The following is a 17,318-nucleotide window of genomic DNA, read 5'->3' as shown; positions in this document are numbered from 1 at the left end:
CCATGTGTGCATGTTCCCTGTTCTGTCCCCAGCCTCCACCCCAAGGAGCCAGTCCCACTCCAGCTGGGTTTATTCTTTATTGGCCGTTTGTCATGGAGCAGCAGGGGAGCTGGGCTGAGCTCAGCTCCAGCGGGTGGTGACAGCGTGGGCTGGGGGGTCCCTCACACACTCAGTGTGTGTCAGGCAGCTCAGAGCAGCTTTTTGGGTGCCAGAGCAGCCTCGGGGCCCGTTCCCAACCAAAATCCGCACAAACGCTGCTGAACGCTGACAGAGGCCCTTCGGCTCCTGCGGGACAGGCGTGCACTCAACCTTCTCTCTGGCTCGCCCGTGCCTGCTACGCCTGTCCCTCAGGAAAGGCTTTCACCTCAAAAACAAGTCCCAAAGTCCTTGGTGCCTGTCAGTCTGCGCTGGCGATCAGCTTCACGGTGATGCCGAGGGCCAGCGCGGCGATGGCTGCGGCCACGGCCAGCCCACGCCGCAGGATCAGCTGCTTGGTGACCACGGGGGTGGCCGGGGAGGAGGTGGCCTCCCGCAGCTCCAGCTGGTACCTGGCTCCCTCTGTCTTGGTGATGCTCGTGAGCACAACATCGGTCTGCACTTCTAATCCCGCTGCAAGGAGAAGGGGCCTTGAGGGCTTTGGGGGGGACTGAGGGGTTTCTGAGGAGGGTTTTGTCACGGGGCTGAAGGCACCTTAGGAGCAGTGATCTCAACCAGGTCCTGCCCCCGGAGGTGGGACCAGGTGAGGACTGCCCACAGGTTGTCCCAGTGCCAAGCTCTGTCACCATCCCGAGCCCACACTCGTAATTCCTCCTCTCCCAGCAGCTGAGGGTGTCACCAGCATGACACTCCCCTGTTTTGTGGGCTCATTCCCGAACCCTTTGGGACCCTTCCTGCACCAAACCCTCCCCTGCGTGCAGTGCCCAGCTCGTGCCGTACCGACAGACCCCAGCACCGCCCTGGCAGGGAGGTAAGTGTGCGGCTGGGGGGCTGGTGCCACATCCAGGTCCTTGTAGGAGCCTTCAGGGCCCAGGCTCGGCAGCTCCTGTGGGGTCACTCCTGCGCGGCGCTGAGCCTGGCGAGGGAATGTGCCGGGTTTAGTTGGGAATTCCCACCTGGCAAAGCTGTGCTGACTCTCTTGGGGCCTCCCTGGAGCTGCTGAGGCACAAGGTGATGCTCAGGGCTGAGGTAGCTCGGGTCACCCCATCTGCTCTGAGCTTTTTGTCCTCAAAAGAGGTGCAGGGGGAAACCTTGAGGCCACTGAGTGCTTGTGCAGGAGGAAGCTGAATTCAGGGATGTCATGGGAGTGCTGGGTTTTGCTCTGGAGCACTGGACGTGAGCTTGAGCCTGTCTCATCCCAGCAGGGCACTGAGGACCTCCCCGGTGCAGGGATGTGCTGTCAGTGCCTGGATTACCTTCTTGGCTGCCTTCTCCCAGTCCACACGGGAGATGAAGGTGAGGAAGCAGGTGCAGAGGATGAAGACGCTGACGAGCATGGAGAGCCACAGGCCTGCAGAGGGCACACAGCATCAGCCAGAGCCAACCCAGCATCCCAGGACAGCCGGTCCCGGAAGGGAATGCCACCCAGGTCAGTGGGGACATGGGGTGCTGCTTTGGGGTTACTTTTTCCTAGTAAAAGCTCCCAGCAGCTGCAGGAGCCACCCCAGTGTGCACAGGCAGGTCAGCAGAGGGACAGAGCCAGGCACGAGGGTTGTGGTGAGCCCCCAGTGGAGCTGCACCTGCCCGTGGGAGGTTTTGGGGGTGCAGTGCCCAGGGGTCAGTACCCATGACGCCGATCTTGGCCACGAAGAGCAGCACAGCTGCCAGGGGCATGCCCACACCATAGTAAGTCACAGCGTTCATGATGGCACCAAATTTCTGCTTCCCGATGCCTCTGAGCACCCCACTGCAGGCACCCTGCCAGGAGAAGGAGAGGGGCTGAGCAGGGAGCACCACCTGGGCCCAGTTCAGGAGGTGACCCAGCTCCCTGCCTCTGCCCATTATTTCTGTCCCTGCCCACTCCCATGGGTCACATCCTTTTATGCTCTCGATGTTTTCGAAGGGATGATCCCAGGAGTTCTGCAGGGTCCTGGTGTGGGCACTGGTGCTCAGCTGCAGCCTGAGGGAGCCTCGACTCCCTGATCCATGGCACTGCTGCTGAGCACCAAGGTTCCCCATGGAAAACAGCAACATTCCCAGGGACTTACAGTCATGGCTTCAAACAAGTGGAAGACAACGTAGACAGGCATGACCCACGCCACCAAGTCAATGATTTCCCTGAGGATGGAGGAAAGCCAAGGATCACTTTTGGGAACTGACCTCCACACAGCGAGGCCAGGAGCTGGGGGCACTCACTTCTCCGTGGTGAAGACGTATCCCAGCACGTTCCTTGCGGCAGCTAAAATGGACCCCACAATTACGGAGAACACCCCTGAAAACAGAGCACAGAGCTGAGCCCAGCCTGGCTGGAGAGCGGGGGGAAAAGAGGCAGGCAGAGAACTGCAAACACTCCCTGCTCCACGGGAAGGAGGCCAGGAAGAGGCTTTCCAGGCTGTTGTGGACTGACCTGTGCAGATCAGGCTGGTGTTGGAGGATCTCTTGGCCACCTCGATGTTGCCGGCGCCCAGCGCGTTGCCCACCTGCACGCTGGCAGCTGTGCCCAGCCCCAGGGGGATCTGCAAGCACAGGGCTCACATGTGTCTGACAATGGGGCTGTCACAGTGACAGGGGGATTCCCACCCAGCAGAGAGCAGGATGGAGTTCAGGATTTGATTTAAAGCATCTCTGTAAGGAGGGAGAGGCAGGAGCAGGGAGAGATTGGAGTGCAGAGGGGAAGATGGGGGTTTGCTGGAGCAGGTTTTTGCTGTGTGCCTGTCTGGGGACAGCCCCCATGGGGCCCTGGTGTGCAGTGATAACCCAGCCCTTACCATGAAAGCCACAACAGACACCTCATAGATGATGGACTGGACGGAGAGCTCGACAACACTCAGCAGGCCTGTGGGACGGGAGGGGTCAGTGCTGGCTGTGGGTGCTGCTCTGGGTCAAGCCTGGCCGTGTCCTGGCAGTTCCCCTCTCCACTGACCTATCAAGAAACTCCCGATCTCGTAGGTCCACCACTCGATGCACATCATGAGCATGCTGGGGATAGCCAGGGAGGTGAAACTGTCCCACTCCAGCAGGCACTCGCTGGACCAGCCTGTTGAGAGGAGAAACACCTGATGGGTGACCAGCCTGGCCAAGTGTTCCATTCTGCACAGCACCCAGGGCAGCTGGAGGTGCCATTCCTGTTCTCAGAGCCAGCACTCCACAGGATCTCCAGCAGCTCAGTGTCCACCTACAACCTCTCTGCTGCTGCCCCAGGGGCCACAGGGCAGCACAACCCTCAGCCCATCCCTCCTGGGGCTGTGTCCAAGGACAACCTCCTGCTTACGTCTGTGCTCATCCGGCTTTGGGGCTGAACCTTCCAAAGCCTCAGCAGAAAGTTTCATTTCTGCAGAATTAATGTTTAGTGCTGATCACACAGCTCTGCCAGTGCTGGTGCGTGACGAGTGCCACTGAAGCAGCACTGTGGTAGCCGGGGCACCGTGGGCTGGGTTAATATTTCACCATCAGGACGAGCAGAATTCCTCTTCTACCAAGAACACCTGATAAAAGTTTTATAGACACTTCTGGGTAAAGCAGGAAGCACAGGGAGCAGGGGAGATGCCCTTACCTCCCCAGGTATTCACGTGGAGCTTCCTGCCTATGATGTACAGGAACAAGAAAATGGATTGTGAATACTGAGCGGTGGTGTTGGCCCAGGCAGAGCCCCTGCGGAGGAAGTGAGAAAGATCATTGGCATCCTGCTTATGCCTCCCTCAGGGTGGAAAGAGACATCCTGCTGTACCCCTGGGAGCTCAGTGTTCCCTGGCCATTGCCAGGTGCCCCGTTTTGCTCTCCAGGAGACACAGGTGCTACTCACGCCACGCCCAGGTGGAACACGAAGAGGAAGACGTAGTTTGCAGCCACGTTGACGAGGTTGCCGATGACCCCACTCAGCACCAAGGGCCACATGATCATCTGCAAAGAGCAGGAGATGGGGGGGGTCTTCCCAAAGGTTTTGGAAGGGAGGTGGGAAGGTCCCCCCAGCCCCACCCTCAGTGCCTTTCCCAGAAAAAATACCCCAAACTTCCAGTGATGTGGCCTGCTTGGAAAATGAGTGTGATGGAGGTAAATCCCTGGTGTGGGGAAGTATGAAGGGAGGTGGATGGATGCAGCTGGCTGTGGAATGGGGTGATCTACAGGGTCAGAGCTGTTTTGGGGCACCTGGGCACCTTGTCACTGGCATCAGTGAGCATGGAAACCCTGGATGCACTGTGGAAGGGAGCCCTGAGCCAGGGTGGGTGTGAGGACTCCGGGACCCACCTGGTTCTGCAGGTATCTTGTCTCCAGGTTATACACAAAAACCGCCTGCGAAGGAAATTTTGGATGAGATGAGCCAGTGCTGAGCTGTGGGATGGAGACAGCCTGTCCCCATGTGCAGGTGGCACCCAGGGTGCCCACGGGCACTCACCGGGAGGGCAGGGAGAAACGCATTCACGTAGTGCTGGGTCAGCCTGGGGGCACAGAGAGGGGGTCAGGGAGGGGCATGGCCATGGCCACCCTCCTCTCAGCCCCTCCACACCAGGGAGGGATGAGGGGACCACCCAACCTGGAGACATCGGGATCCTGCTGCATGAGCAGCATCAGCTGCTCGACGTTGATGAGGATGGCGCAGCAAGGGAAGCAGCAGAGGAGGATGATGATGGTGGCACGCTGCAGGATCACCCCCACGCGCAGCAGGTTCTTGCTGCCATAGGTCTGCAGGGTGAGAGGGCAGCAGTGGAATCAGCTGGTGCTGGGGGAAAAGGGGCCCTGAAGAGTGTGGAGCAGCCCTGACAACCCTGAAAACCTCCTGGGAAGGATTTGCAGCACGGATCTCCTCGTTATGGGATTGTTACCTGGGGAGAAGATTTTCCAGATCGCAGGAGCAGCCAGGGCTCCGTGTGGTGCTTGGGCATCATCAGCTGATGCTGGAAACCCCCCGTGTCCCCAGGACAAGCCAGCATGTCCTACCCACCTGTGATATCAAAGTGTCACACGCTGAAGTCAAACCGTAGCCTACAGAGATGGCAGTGACATTTATAACCTGGGAGTTAAAAAAGAAAGGAGGGAAGGTGAGCCTTTAAGACTTTCAGGTAGGGAGAGGGGCTGAAAGGAAAAGTGGGAGTGTGAAACCTCCTCTGGCCTTTTCCCCTGCCATATCTCATCCCAGTGTCAGCAGGGAGGGAGCTGGTGCCCGGCCCCGGGAATGCTTACAGCGATGGCCAGCGTGACAGAGGCCAGCTCAACCTTGCCCAGGTGGCCACAGAATATGGAGCTGACAAGGTGGATCAGGAAGATCAGCAGCTGGATCAGGATCTAAGCACGGAGGAGAGCTGAAGGTTAGGGATGGAGATCAGCAGGGGTGGCTGTGCTGGGGGGATTCTCTTACCAGCGGCCCCGCCAGCACCAGCAGCTGCCTCACGTCCTCCCAGAAGTTTTCCGGAATCCAGCGGCGTTTCTTCTGGCTGCTCTCGGGTGCGAGGTCTCCCTGGCTAGCGGCCCTTCCCTCCGCGAAGCCATTCTCCTCGGGGAAGCTCTCCGGCTTCATGGTGCCCTGCGGGGGAGTGAGTGGAGCGAGCCCCTTCCCTTCCTCCGCGCTCTGTTAAACCCCGCCGGGGCGAGCAATGTGTAACCACGGCGGGCTGAACTTCAGCCGGGGCCGGCGGTCCTGCCCGCGGCTGGGCTGCCCATGGCAGGCGTGGGCACTGGGTCAGGGCAGGGCACAGCCCAGCAAGGTCCTGGCAGCGCAAAGGAGCCCGGCAGCACCGCGCCAGGTGCCTGCTGCCTGTCCCGAGCCAGCGTTAGGGCTGAGCCATCCTAAATGCGCCCTGCGAGCCCTCCTACCTCTCCTGCTTCACCGCAGCTCCCCCGGGCCGTGGCTGCAGGCTGCTCCTGCCCTCGCAGCGGCGGCGCAGGGCTGCGGGAGCTGCGTGCGGCTGTGGTGAGCTGCTGCCCGCACTGCCGGGGCTGTGTCTCACTCACTCCCATCGCAGGGGCCAAGACAAGCCGGCCCCTTGGCTCCTGCCGTCCTGGCACAGCCCCGCCGGGTCGGGTTTCACTGGCACCGCTCCCCCGGGCCGAATGCAGAGTCCTTGGCCCGGCGGGGAGGGGACATGCGGCCAGTGCAGCCCCCGCCTGCACGGAGTGGGCTGGGATAACTCGTGGGACACAGTGAGACACCTCCCTGCTCGCCCCTCGCTGCCATCCCAAACCTACCGGCACTCTGAGCAGGGCAGGATCGGCCGCGGCCTCCCGCTGGTGCTGGGGATGGTGGCAGGGTCAAACTTGGCATCACATTTTTTAATTCACAGGCCACCAGTACCAGGAGAGCCGTGGGGTGACAGGGAAATGCCACGCATGTGTATGAGGTACTGACCTCCCAGGGCCCAGCAGGTGACATGTCACAGTCACCCAGGTGCAGGTGAGAGCCCGGGCCAGGCCCGGAGGGGCTCAGCGCTGGCTGTCTGCATTGTGACATAGGGCAGTCCTTCGATGGCCCCGTAGGGTTGAGCAACACAACCTCCCTCTTCCACGGTGCTCAACGTGACAATAACAAATCTTGCTTTTGTACCCAAGGGGAAGAGCGATAACACTGTGTCTGGAGCCAGCCCCAGACCTCGGGGTCAGACCCACAGTCTTTCCTGTTAACAGCACAGTCCTGCCAAGGACCAGGGTCACGCTCACAGCATCTTAAACAGCCTAACGTTTACTCAGAAAACTTTATTGTATCAAAATCCCACCTTACAAAAGTGCAAAGAAGAGTTGCTTTAGGCCCCGTGCCCACCCTGCAGAGGGACAGCAGGGTCAGGGCCAGCAGCCAGCAGCCAACAGCAGAGTCTGACATCTTCCAGCAAAATCCATTTTGTTCCACAGTGGCTGCAAGTGGCATTTGCCACCCCAAGATGCTGGTACAGGTTGGCATGTGAGGAAATGTACTGAGTCCAATGTCCCCAGAGAGCAGGACAGCAGCACCAGGACCCTGTCTCCTCCTGGGGTCAGCCCCAGGATATACTCCCACCTCTGCCGAGTGCCATCCCAGTGCAGAGCAGGAGAGGAACCAGCTCTCCAGCCTGCTTTCCCAGGTGCCACATCCTCACCCCCTTTAAGAACTCTGCGTGTGGGATAAAACGTTGTGAGCTAACCAGAAACCGTGCAAAGGGACTTTTTGTAAGGCACTGTGGGGGAATCCCTCCCCCACCCCATCCTCTGGGACATTGCCACATGCCCTCCAGCTCCGTGCACAGCTCCCCAGTGTCCCTGGCTTTAGCCATTGCCAGTCAGGAGCCGGACCAGGATTCCCACCAGCAGCACAGCGATGGCAGCAGCAGCAGCCAGCACACGGCGCAGGATCACGGCCCTCCATGGCACAGGGGGAATGACAGTGACAACAGCAGGCTCCTCCTGCGTGCTGAGCTCGTGGGCAGGCTGCCTCTCAGCCATCACCATGCTCTCGGGCAGCACCGTGGTGTCCCCGGTGTCCGTGTCAAGGGAGGTGTAACCTGTGGGACAGACAGCGCTGCAGGGAGGCTGCACAAGCACCTGTGACAGCCCTCAGGGTCCCTTCCCAAGCCTTGGGGACACTGGGACAACAGCTGCAAGCTGTATCTTGTACCCCGTTGTTCAGGGCAGGAGAAGTGCCACTGGCTCAGGGCCAGCAGCAGGCACCGTGCTCTTTCCAGCCATTTCAGCCTCCAGGACAGACAAGGCTGCCACAATTGGGAAGGGAAGGAAAGGAAAAGGAAAAGGTGGAGAATTCTGGGCTCCCTGTCTGGTGTCAGGCCCGGCTGCATACCCACAGCAGATGTTTTGTTAGCAGCTGTGCCATTGGAGTTCACGTCTTCCACTTGTTCTTTCATTCCAGCTCGGACTTGGGCCTAAAAACACAGGGAAGAGTTGCTCTTCTCAGGGCAAGGGTGTCCTGCCCAGCCCAAAAAACCCTCCACCCTCCCAAGACAAGCATTCTCAGTACCAAATCGCTCCTCTGCTACAGGAGGACAGACCCCAGTTGACTTCTGCCACCTCCTAGAGGGCTGTGGTGTTGTACTGAAACAGGAGTTAACTCAGCACCTTTCAAGAGCTACCAGAGAAAAGCACAATTCTCACCTCCTCTGCAGCTTTCCTCCAATCCATGCGGATGACAAAAGCCAAGAAGGAAAGGGCTTGCACGGAGATGCAAATGATCATCCCAACCCACAGACCTGCAGCAGTGGGAAGTTACTTCAGGGAGGGCTTGAGGAAAACCTGCCTTTGCCAGTCATTGCCAGAATGCCCAAGGACTTCAGCCCAAGAACTTTCAAGGAAACAGTTCCTGGAGAAGCTGGGAGTAAGCCTGGATTTACTGGGTGCCCAAACACAGCAATGTGCAATGCAGCCCCAGTGACCCAAAGGACGATCCGGGCATGAGTTCCAGGGCTGAGTCTGTGCTCAGCACCACTCCTACCATGCCAGCTGGAGGGCACACGTACCTAACACCCCCATCTTGGCTGCAAACATCAGGGAGATGCCGATGGGGAAGCCGATGGTGTAATATCCGACGGCGTTGGCCATGGCGCCCAGCTTCTGCCGGCCCGTGCCCCGCAGCACCCCGCCACACGTCGCCTGAGGAGAGCGGGCACAGGGTCACTGCCAGGGGACTCCCGGGCATGGCACAGCCCTGGGGACAGGGGAACCCACAGCACTGTCCCACCAAGCCAAGAGGGAGCAAAGCTACATTCTGGAGGATGTGGTGTGGGCTCGTCTCGCTCCAGGTGGCAACACAGACACCGAGCAGATCCCAAAGAGCTTCCCACGGTGCCTCCCCCAGGACATGGCAGGAGGAAAGAGGCCAGAATTAGTGTTTGTTGAGTATCCCAGCATGCTGGGAGAGCCTGGTATCTCTGGAGAGCCAGCTGCTCACTTGTGTTGCTTTGATAAGCCAGTAAAAAAGCTGGAGCTGTGGCCAGGGGAAAAGAGGAGGAAAAACTGGGGTGTCTGCAGCGATGCCAAAGGGCAGCCACAAGCACGGAGGTGTTACAGGTAACACAAGCAGCTGCTTTGGCAGTTTCTCAGTTTGCTTCTCTGGACCCTTTCAACAGGTCCAGGGTGGGCTTCAGGCAGCTTCGCACCCCAAGCTGCAGAGAGGAGTCACTCCATGTGCTGCAATACTCACTGCTGTGGCATCCAGCAGGTGGAATGGACCAAAGATGAGCATCACTCTGGACACCAAGGTGACAATCTCCCTGTTGGGAAGATGGATGGACTGATCAGGGGAAGCAGCACCACCTGGTCCCTGGTTCTCACATATCTTCCTCAACCAACCACAAAGGCTGATCCCAGTTTTCTGATCCCAGCCTGCTACCATGGTAGTGTCCCAGTGTTAGAAGCAGCTGTGCTGCCCAGGGAGGCTGGGAAATGGGGAGGAACCTTTGAGGAATGTTTGCTAGATAGGGGTTTATGAACTCTTATCTGTCAGCAGCTTCTGGGGTATAAATAACAGCCTCCAAGAAGGCAACAGTACTTAAAAGAAAGCTGTTAACCCACGTGTCATTGGTGAAGATGTATCCCACCACGTTCCTTAGGCTCCCCAGCAACGCTGCAACCACCACAGCAAAAACTCCTGAAAGAAAAAGGAATAGTCAAATTGCTTCAAGGGCAACACATCCTGCTCCTGACCCAGGCCCAGACCTCAGGGGCTCCATGTGGTGGGGTCTGGACTTCACTGACCTCAAATGATACTGCAGCAGAGGACAAGTCTGTTTTCCTCTCCCTCTACCCTCTGGAGTGTGAGGACAGAACACTAAGCTGCATTTTTAAGTATCAAAGCCTTTGCACCAGGCTCACAACAGAAAAGGTGAGTCAGGATCTTGCCTTGCCCAAAGGCTTCAAACAAGGGAGTGGGTTTCTGTGGGAGGTCCCCAGCCTTGGGGGAGGGAAACTGAAGCATTTGCTGATAACTGCCCTTTGTTCTGCTCTGCAGGACTGCACTGACCTGTGCACAGCAGTGCGGTGATGCAGGAGGTCTTGGCTTGCTCCACATTCCCTGCTCCCAGAGCATTCCCCACTCTGACACTCGCAGCCACGCTGATGCCCAGAGGCACCTGAGAAGCAGGAGACAAGAGGAGGTGAGTGCCAGACCTGCGGTGCCAGCAGAGCCTGCAGAGATTTTCTTCTTCCCCACTGGGGAATTTGGGACAAACTGGCATTGCTGCAGTGAAGGGATTTTCCATCTGCAGCACACCCTGGATGTGCAGGCTGGAGAGGCATCACCTGCCTGGTACCAACCCCTGCTTCCCAGCTCTGCTCCACTCTGATCCACTGTTTTGGGGTTCCTCCCAGGCTGTTTAGGGTCTCACACCCCCAGCCCTTACCATGTACGCCACGCAGGCGAGCTCGTAGATGACAGATTGTGCACCCAGCTCCACCACACTGATCAGCCCTGGAAAAGATTTGCCACCTCCTTCACTGGCTGAAAAGGAGGCACCTGTCCCCATGGAATAGATGGGGACACCTGCAGTGTCCTGCAGCCAGCCCTGTAGGTGGGGAGGCTGCTGCTGGCAGGGGGCTCTGGGGACACGCTCAAGCAGCAGCCACCAGGAACCAGAGGGAAAAGAGGATTTGGACTCACCAGCCAAGAAGCTCCCAATCTCAAAGGTCCACCACTCAATGCACATCATGACCATGCCAGGCACTGCCAGCCAGATGAAGGAGCCCCAGTCCACGAGGCACTCCCTGCTCCAGCCTGACAGGAGGAGGTGAAGCAGAATGAACATGTGCTATCCACCTGCTCCCCTAAAGGAGAGCCACATCCACTCTCTGAGCTCACAGAACATCTGCCCAGGACTGCTGCTGTGCCATGCTGCATTCCTGAGACAGGATATTTGACAAGAGTATGTTTGGAGCTACAGTAAAGGCCTTGAGGACAAGGCCACAGCATCTTCCCACTGTGAGGGCATGGCAATCCCTTTGTCACATGCTGGTGACAATGCCAAAGACACTGGTATTCTGAAGGATTAAGATAGAACAATACCTCCCCACGTCTTCACATGGATCTTCCTCCACCACATGTAAAGGACAAGGAGGATGACCTGGGTGTACTGAGAAACCATGTTAGCCCAGGCAGAGCCCCTGGGGAGAGACAGGCAGGTTACAAGTGACGTCCTTGCCCACCTCCTCAGCCACAGCAAGACAGACCCCAGGGCACCCACAGCAACCTTGCTGCAGATAGAGACAGACCCCTCCAGCCTCAGCTTTGCAGACTGGGGGCTGGAGGGAGGGGGTGGCAGAATTGGGCAGGCAGGGAACCCCCTCATGCCCTGAGCAAACCCCTGCACGCAGGCAGAGCCTGTCCTGCTCACACTTACACCATGCCCAGCTTCAGAGCATAGAGGAGGAAGGCGTTCATGGCTGCATTGAGGATGTTGGCTGCAATCCCTGTCACCACCTGAGGCATAATGATCTCCTGGAAGCCAAGGAAGAACTTTGGAATTTGCTTCCCCAAAATGCAGCCCACACCCCATCCAGTGAGCACAAGGGACCTCCAGCAATGCCCAAGGAGAAAGACAAGAAGGCAGTTCATGTTCCAGGTGCAGAAGGAGACAAGCAGAGCTCAGGAGCTGGTGCAACCCATAAAACACAGAGTTGGGAAGTAGGAAATGGAGCCAGCTAAGAGTGGTTCCTGTGAGCTCAGCCAGGACTGGCTCATCTCTCATTCCCCAGCCCAGCTCTCCCTGGAACACAGTGAACTGAGATCCCCAAGTTTATCCACGTTCCTGGAATACCTTTATTCCATGACCAGAAGCTGACCAATTCAATTATACAATACCTGACTCAGTAAATATCTTGTCAGCAGCTGGTACAGAAACGCCGCCTGCAAAAGTCAGGATTCAGTTCATCACCACACTGTGACCACTGAACACTGACAGATCAACCCCCCTCCACCTTCCTGGGCTCCAGCTGAAGCACTGCCAGCACCCAAAACCAAGAGAGACAGCAAGCACATCCCATTCCCATTGGGAAGACAGATCAGCCTCCAAATGGGAGATCTCCAACGCTTCCTCATCAGCGTGAGAAAGCCTGCAAAGCTTGGAAGGATCAGCCTACAGACCCTTATCCCACAGGGGTACTGCTCTCTGCCTCAGAAGAGTCAGCTGTGAGTGTGGGGACAGCTCCAGCCTTTATCTTGGGGCTAAGATTGAGCCTGGAGGCCCTGGTTCCAATGTGCATCACAAGTTTTGTGGCCACAGCAAAAGCCTTTGCACAGGAAGATGAGAGAGCCCCTGTTTGCTGGTCCAGCAGCTGCTGGCCTGAGCACATCCTGAAAGGCACAAGGTCAAGGGGCACGTTGTACAGCCCTAAAGCTGCCCTGTGAGGCGCACAGCAAAGGCCTTCCCTCCTTTCCCTGGTGTTCTGAGGTACACAGAGCTTCTAACAGCTTTAGCAGAGACTTACAGGAAGTGCTGGAATGAAGATCATCACGTAGAGCTGAGTTAACCTGGAAAGAGAGTTGTTTCCCCAGTTAATGATCCAGCAAAGCAAGAGCCAAGCCAAACAGCACTGCACTCGAGCTCCAGAGAGCCTTGATTTCAACACTCCACGGCAAATGGCTGATCCAGAAGGGCTGGATCTCACCCCTGACCTGGAGACCTCGGGGTCCTGTCGGATGAGCAGGAGGATCCTCTCGGTGTTGATGAAGAGGGCCCAGCAAGGGAAGCAGAACAGCAGCAGGATGAGGATGCCCCGCTGCAGGATGGTGCCCACCTGCTTCAGGTTCTTGCTGCCATAAGTCTGGGTCAGGAGAGAGGATCAAGGTGGGCATCACAGGGAGCCAAAGGGGCTGGGCAACGACAGGACAGCTAAATGCCTTTCCCATGCCTTGCAGCTGCAGATACCAGGCTTGCAAATCCTTTGGCACCCAGGCATGACCCGGGGGCTCCTTGGGGAAGGAGCAGGCTCCAGCCAGAGCCTGCTCTGTCTGGCAGCTGCCACTGCCCTGCCCTTTGTGCTCAGATCACACTGCACAGGAGGTGAGACACCACCAGCAAACACTCCCAGGCACAGGAAAGGGGGAGCTGCTACTGACCTGGGTCATCAGCGTGTCACATGCTGAGGCTAAGCCAGCTCCGATGGAGATGCCTGTCACGTTGATAACCTGGAGGAGGGACAGGGGAAGCTGGCCCACAGCACTGCCTCCCTCCCAGCTGGGTGGGGAGACAGTTCTGCTGCAAGTTTCTGGGAAGTTTTCCAGTCCTCCTCTGTTTCTCAGAATAACACAGTCTCGTTAACTAAAGGATCTTCTAGCAAGGGGTGAAGATCTAAAGCACCACAACAAACAGTGCTGCTCCTGGCTACATGCCCAGGTCTGCTGGGTTCAGGAGCTGGCCAGAGGCTCTCAGGTGCTGGCCTTGCACTGGCACAGGCACTGACTGCTCAGCTCCCCTCTCCTGCCTGTGCTCAGGGCAAAAAAAAACCCCAGGGCCCTCACATATACATTCCTACATGTCTGGGTTTTTAGGTTCTTCATTTTTTGGTGACACATAATTCGTGTGTTTTAAATCCAAGGGCAATTGGAGCAATACGTACAGACACAGCCAGGGTCACAGCATCCAGCTCAGCTTTCCCCAGGTGGCCACAGAAGATGGAGCTGACCACGCTGATCAGGAACCCCAGCAGCTGGGCAAAGAACTGGGATGAGAGGAGAAGAAGATGGTGAGATGAGGGGACCTGTTAGGGCTTGTGGAACACCACTCCTCGCCCAGGAGATGGGACTATGAACACTCAGGTTTCCTCGTGCTTCTGTCCAGGCCTCAAGGCCAGGGCTCTGCTGAGGTCCTGGGAGCCCGTCCCTGCTTGCCAACACGGCTGGGCAGGGAGGCAGCTCCAGGACTCAAGCAGGCTCTCAGTACCTTTGTCTTTCAAAGCCAATATCTACCTGCCCTGTGGTATTTTGGTGTTACACAGCCAATCTGCCAGATGACCCCATTTAAGAGAGGCTTAAGGGCTTCACTAGAAATCCTCTTTTCCATGATGAAGGCTGCGTAGAGAAGGGAAAATAAAACATCCCAGTGCTTTTCCACTTTTGCGTGCATCTGTGGAAAACTATCCTCCAAAACCACAACATCCTCTCCTCCTGGAGACACACCAAGGCCAGTCTGTGTGCTCCTTGCCAGCAGTGTGCAACAATGCTGCAGCAGAGATTGCACTCCAGACCTCATTTTCCCTTGGCAAGAGGATGTCTCCCTTACAGGCATCCAGGGCACAGAGTCAGGGCACAGCTTGAAACAGATGGCAGGAGTTGGGGACATTTATACCCACTGAGGGGCGGGCACAGCTGGAAACCATGCCCAGGAGCTGTTCATGCTCCTTCCCACACAGCAGTTGGCAAGACAAGAGCCCAGAGCTGCTGGAAAACCAGCTCTGAGGGGTCAGAGGAAGAGCAGAACAATCCCTTCTCCTCTGCAGACCTCCCAGTGCTGCCTGCAGATGCAGGCCCAGGCATGTTCGACCCACTGCTGTGAGTAATCCCCACGGAGGGGTCTGTACCTCCAGCATCATCCCAGCACAGCGTTTATCGTGGAATGATCATTAAACAGCAGCTGGAGGTTTGGGTTGGAGGTGTCTGTGCACATGGAGGAGCAGGCTGTGCTGCAGGCAGGACAGTTGAGGGGACTGAGAGGGCTTGATGTGTTCATCCACAGAAACTGAAACTAGTCCAGCCTTCTTCTGCTGACTGAACACAGCAGGTCAGGGATTTGATGTCAGGGATGGTGCCTCTGAGAAGTTTAACAGCTGGTATTTATTTACCAGAAATAGCAGAAGACTAAAAGCACAAACGTTCACACACGAGTGATTTGGACCAGGGCTGTGGTGCGTGGTTCCCCTTTGCAGAAGCCTCTGCAAAACGTGCTCAGCACTGTCTGTGCCAGCTATCAAAGGGTCATTTCCCTCCAGAGGGTCCAGACAAGCGGCAAACGGCAGCTCCAGTCCAGGGAGAGTTTCAGGACAGCGAGGCACAGGGCACCCAGAGCCCGCTGGAAGGGCCAGCTCTGGAGCTGGCACTAAGCAGAGTGCCACTTGTCACCCAAGGGGTGAGTGCCAGCGCCAGGGCTCAGGCCTGGTTTCACAGAGCAGTTTAACAGCTTGGTCCCCCTCCCCGAGCCCACCAGTGCTCTTCCACAGCCATGCTGTGAAGAGCACTGGGGAAGCTTGAAACAGATGGCAGGAGACCAGGGGAGACCGGGAAGCAGGGACCACGCTGGGCAGCAGCAAGAGCGCCTGGGGCAAAGAATAAGGATCCGGGCGCCAACCAGACACGGAGAGTGGCGGAGGGACCGCGGGAGGCTGGAGGCAGCCGAAACCCGCCCGAAGGGCCCGAAGTCTACCTCCTCGGCATCCCGGAGCGCCCGGGGAGCGCTGCCCGGCTGCGAGCAGCCGAGCCCCGCCGCGATCCCCGTCCCGGGGACGCGCTCCCGCGGGAGGGCACCGCGTCCCCCGGGTGTCCCCCGTGTCCCTCCCCGCCTCAGCCCGCCCAGGGTCTCACCACGGGCCCCGCCAGCCGGGCCAGCTCGAAGCACTCCTGCCGTGCTCCCGCGGGCAGCAGGCGCCGGGCGCCCCGCAGGCACCGCGCTGCCGCCATCGCCGCCGGTACCGCCCGGCCACCTCCGCCCGCCTTATGGGCACGGCCCGGTCGCCTCCGCCCCCGGGGCCGCGGGGCTGTGGGCGGGGCGGAACGGCTCGGCACGGCTCGGTTCGGCACGGCACGGGCAGCTCCGTGCTCCGGGCCGCGGCTGGGACTCTCCGCCGGGCGGAGCGGGACCCGCACGGCCGCGGGTCGGCAGCCGGGCGTTCCCCGCACACACGTGTTGGAGCCCGGAGCCGGTCGCGGGGATTTTGGGGGTTGGGGATCCCCTGCTGGTGGTGGTGGTTTGGGGATGTGCTGTGCAAAGAGCAGGGGACCCCCCTGTTCAGCGACATCTGGAGCTCTCCTGCTCACCGGCTCTGGGATGGGGATCCCCTGAAGAGACACGTGTTGGTCAGGGGGTCACCAGAGGTCCAGAGACCCCCAGGTGGTGGTTATGGCCTGGGGGAACTCCTTGTGGGACAATGGTTTGGAACCCCCAAGGTGCTGTCTGTGAGCTGGGTCCCCTAACACAGGAGCTGGCAAAGGCAGGCATGGGACATCTGGGCAAAGGAATGTCCCCTCTGCCATCAGCGTCACGGAAACAGCGCTGGGCAGCGGCTCTGGGCAGCCTCCCCTTCTCCTCCATCCGCTCACCAGCACCTCGTGAGCAGGGATTGTCCCCGATCCAGGGGTTGCCAGCCGGCAGGCTGGTGCCCAGCGGTGCGGCTGGCAGGGTGAGGAGGTTGGAATGGCTGTGTTTGCCCAGCACCTGGCAAGAAGGAGATTTGGTTTGGGTCAGAGGCTGGGCTGTTACAGGAGTGAAATTTTACCTCAGGGCAGGTACTCGTAACCAAGTAGCTGTAACCAAACCTATTGCTAACGCATGGAAAATTGCAGTGGAAAGTGGGTCTCGGTTTTCCAGCTGTTTAAATGCTGCCCTGGTGCCTTATAGCTGTGGTGCCACCAACCCGAAACATAATGTCTTGTTAATGTTTCACTTATCCCCTTGTCCCTTCAAATATGATGTGACATCAGGAAAAATCGCATAGTAGTGGTGGTGAGTCACGGTCACACTGATTTTATGTGCCCTGATGTAATCAGAGTATTTCCGGACAGAAGAGGGCTCCTCTCAATGATCCTCCTCTCCTGAGGCCAGTGGGTGCAGGATGGTGCTGCAGGGGCAGCTCTGAAGAAGCAGAAATGGTTATGGGAAAGGTGATAACCGGTGGTGTGACTGTCACCAGCCTGGCTGCGAGATGGCCGGAGGGCTCCTGCCGTGCCGTTATCTCCCGTGGAGGCAGAGGGGAAGCGATAAGGCTCAGATGGTGCTATTCATGGTCCTAAACGAGCAGTGCAAGTGTGACTCCCTTTGAAGTTTACTGGTGACCCTGCTGAGATCAATACCCCGGGCTGGTGAAGGGCAGGGAGAGAATCGGGCAGAAACCCGGGGGGAAAGGACCTTTTTGAAAATAAAACCCCTCATCTTTACAAGTTTGGGGAGAAAATTTCCCTCCCAGTCCCAGGAGCCAGGTCCTGGACTAGCCCCCAGAGAGCCAAATACACACAGAAAAAAAAAATTTGTTGAATGGTTGAAATCCCTTTC

General features: G+C 58.0%; 2 protein-coding genes across 2 annotated transcripts; both read right to left on the bottom strand.

Annotated features, from left to right (window-relative positions):
* Nucleotides 1-64: 64 nt before the first annotated feature.
* LOC119709871 (multidrug and toxin extrusion protein 1-like) lies at nucleotides 65-6,180 on the bottom strand. The gene is made up of 18 exons (XM_038158155.1): nucleotides 5,965-6,180; nucleotides 5,510-5,674; nucleotides 5,335-5,436; nucleotides 5,096-5,164; nucleotides 4,688-4,836; nucleotides 4,550-4,592; nucleotides 4,402-4,446; nucleotides 3,959-4,056; nucleotides 3,710-3,807; nucleotides 3,080-3,193; nucleotides 2,925-2,992; nucleotides 2,564-2,672; nucleotides 2,353-2,428; nucleotides 2,205-2,274; nucleotides 1,782-1,914; nucleotides 1,413-1,507; nucleotides 937-1,072; nucleotides 65-609 (listed from the first exon to the last, which is right to left on the bottom strand). The coding sequence occupies exons 1-18, from the start codon at nucleotides 6,106-6,108 to the stop codon at nucleotides 398-400; spliced, it is 1,926 nt and encodes a 641-aa protein (XP_038014083.1). The 5' UTR covers nucleotides 6,109-6,180; the 3' UTR covers nucleotides 65-397.
* Nucleotides 6,181-6,810: 630 nt separating this feature from the next.
* On the bottom strand, nucleotides 6,811-16,232 carry SLC47A1 (solute carrier family 47 member 1). The gene is made up of 17 exons (XM_038158159.1): nucleotides 15,635-16,232; nucleotides 13,678-13,779; nucleotides 13,178-13,246; nucleotides 12,734-12,882; nucleotides 12,547-12,589; nucleotides 11,921-11,965; nucleotides 11,460-11,557; nucleotides 11,126-11,223; nucleotides 10,724-10,837; nucleotides 10,467-10,534; nucleotides 10,088-10,196; nucleotides 9,640-9,715; nucleotides 9,269-9,338; nucleotides 8,586-8,718; nucleotides 8,224-8,318; nucleotides 7,913-7,994; nucleotides 6,811-7,619 (listed from the first exon to the last, which is right to left on the bottom strand). Exons 1-17 carry the CDS (start codon nucleotides 15,728-15,730, stop codon nucleotides 7,384-7,386), a joined length of 1,683 nt encoding a protein of 560 aa, XP_038014087.1. The 5' UTR covers nucleotides 15,731-16,232; the 3' UTR covers nucleotides 6,811-7,383.
* Nucleotides 16,233-17,318: the final 1,086 nt, after the last annotated feature.

This window comes from Motacilla alba, chromosome 19, assembly GCF_015832195.1.
Source record: "Motacilla alba alba isolate MOTALB_02 chromosome 19, Motacilla_alba_V1.0_pri, whole genome shotgun sequence".
Lineage (NCBI taxonomy): Eukaryota > Metazoa > Chordata > Aves > Passeriformes > Motacillidae > Motacilla > Motacilla alba.
The sequence above is the reverse complement of the archived record's forward strand: the minus strand, read 5'-3'. Positions and strand labels throughout refer to the sequence as shown.

What these genes read in the sequence shown, in the direction of transcription:
- LOC119709871 (XM_038158155.1), bottom strand. Translation starts at nt 6,108, where the DNA reads ATGGGAGTGAGTGAGACACAGCCCCGGCAGTGCGGGCAGCAGCTCACC. An exon ending in GTGACACTTTGATATCACAG is followed by an intron (nt 4,837 to 5,095) that starts GTGGGTAGGACA and finishes CTCACCCTGCAG; the next exon opens with ACCTATGGCAGCAAGAACCT. An exon ending in GGCCAAGATCGGCGTCATGG is followed by an intron (nt 1,508 to 1,781) that starts GTACTGACCCCT and finishes TGCCCTCTGCAG; the next exon opens with GCCTGTGGCTCTCCATGCTC.
- SLC47A1 (XM_038158159.1), bottom strand. Translation starts at nt 15,730, where the DNA reads ATGGCGGCAGCGCGGTGCCTGCGGGGCGCCCGGCGCCTGCTGCCCGCG. An exon ending in CACCGCACTGCTGTGCACAG is followed by an intron (nt 9,716 to 10,087) that starts GTCAGTGCAGTC and finishes TTTTTCTTTCAG; the next exon opens with GAGTTTTTGCTGTGGTGGTT. An exon ending in TACATCTTCACCAATGACAC is followed by an intron (nt 9,339 to 9,639) that starts GTGGGTTAACAG and finishes TCTTCCCAACAG; the next exon opens with GGAGATTGTCACCTTGGTGT.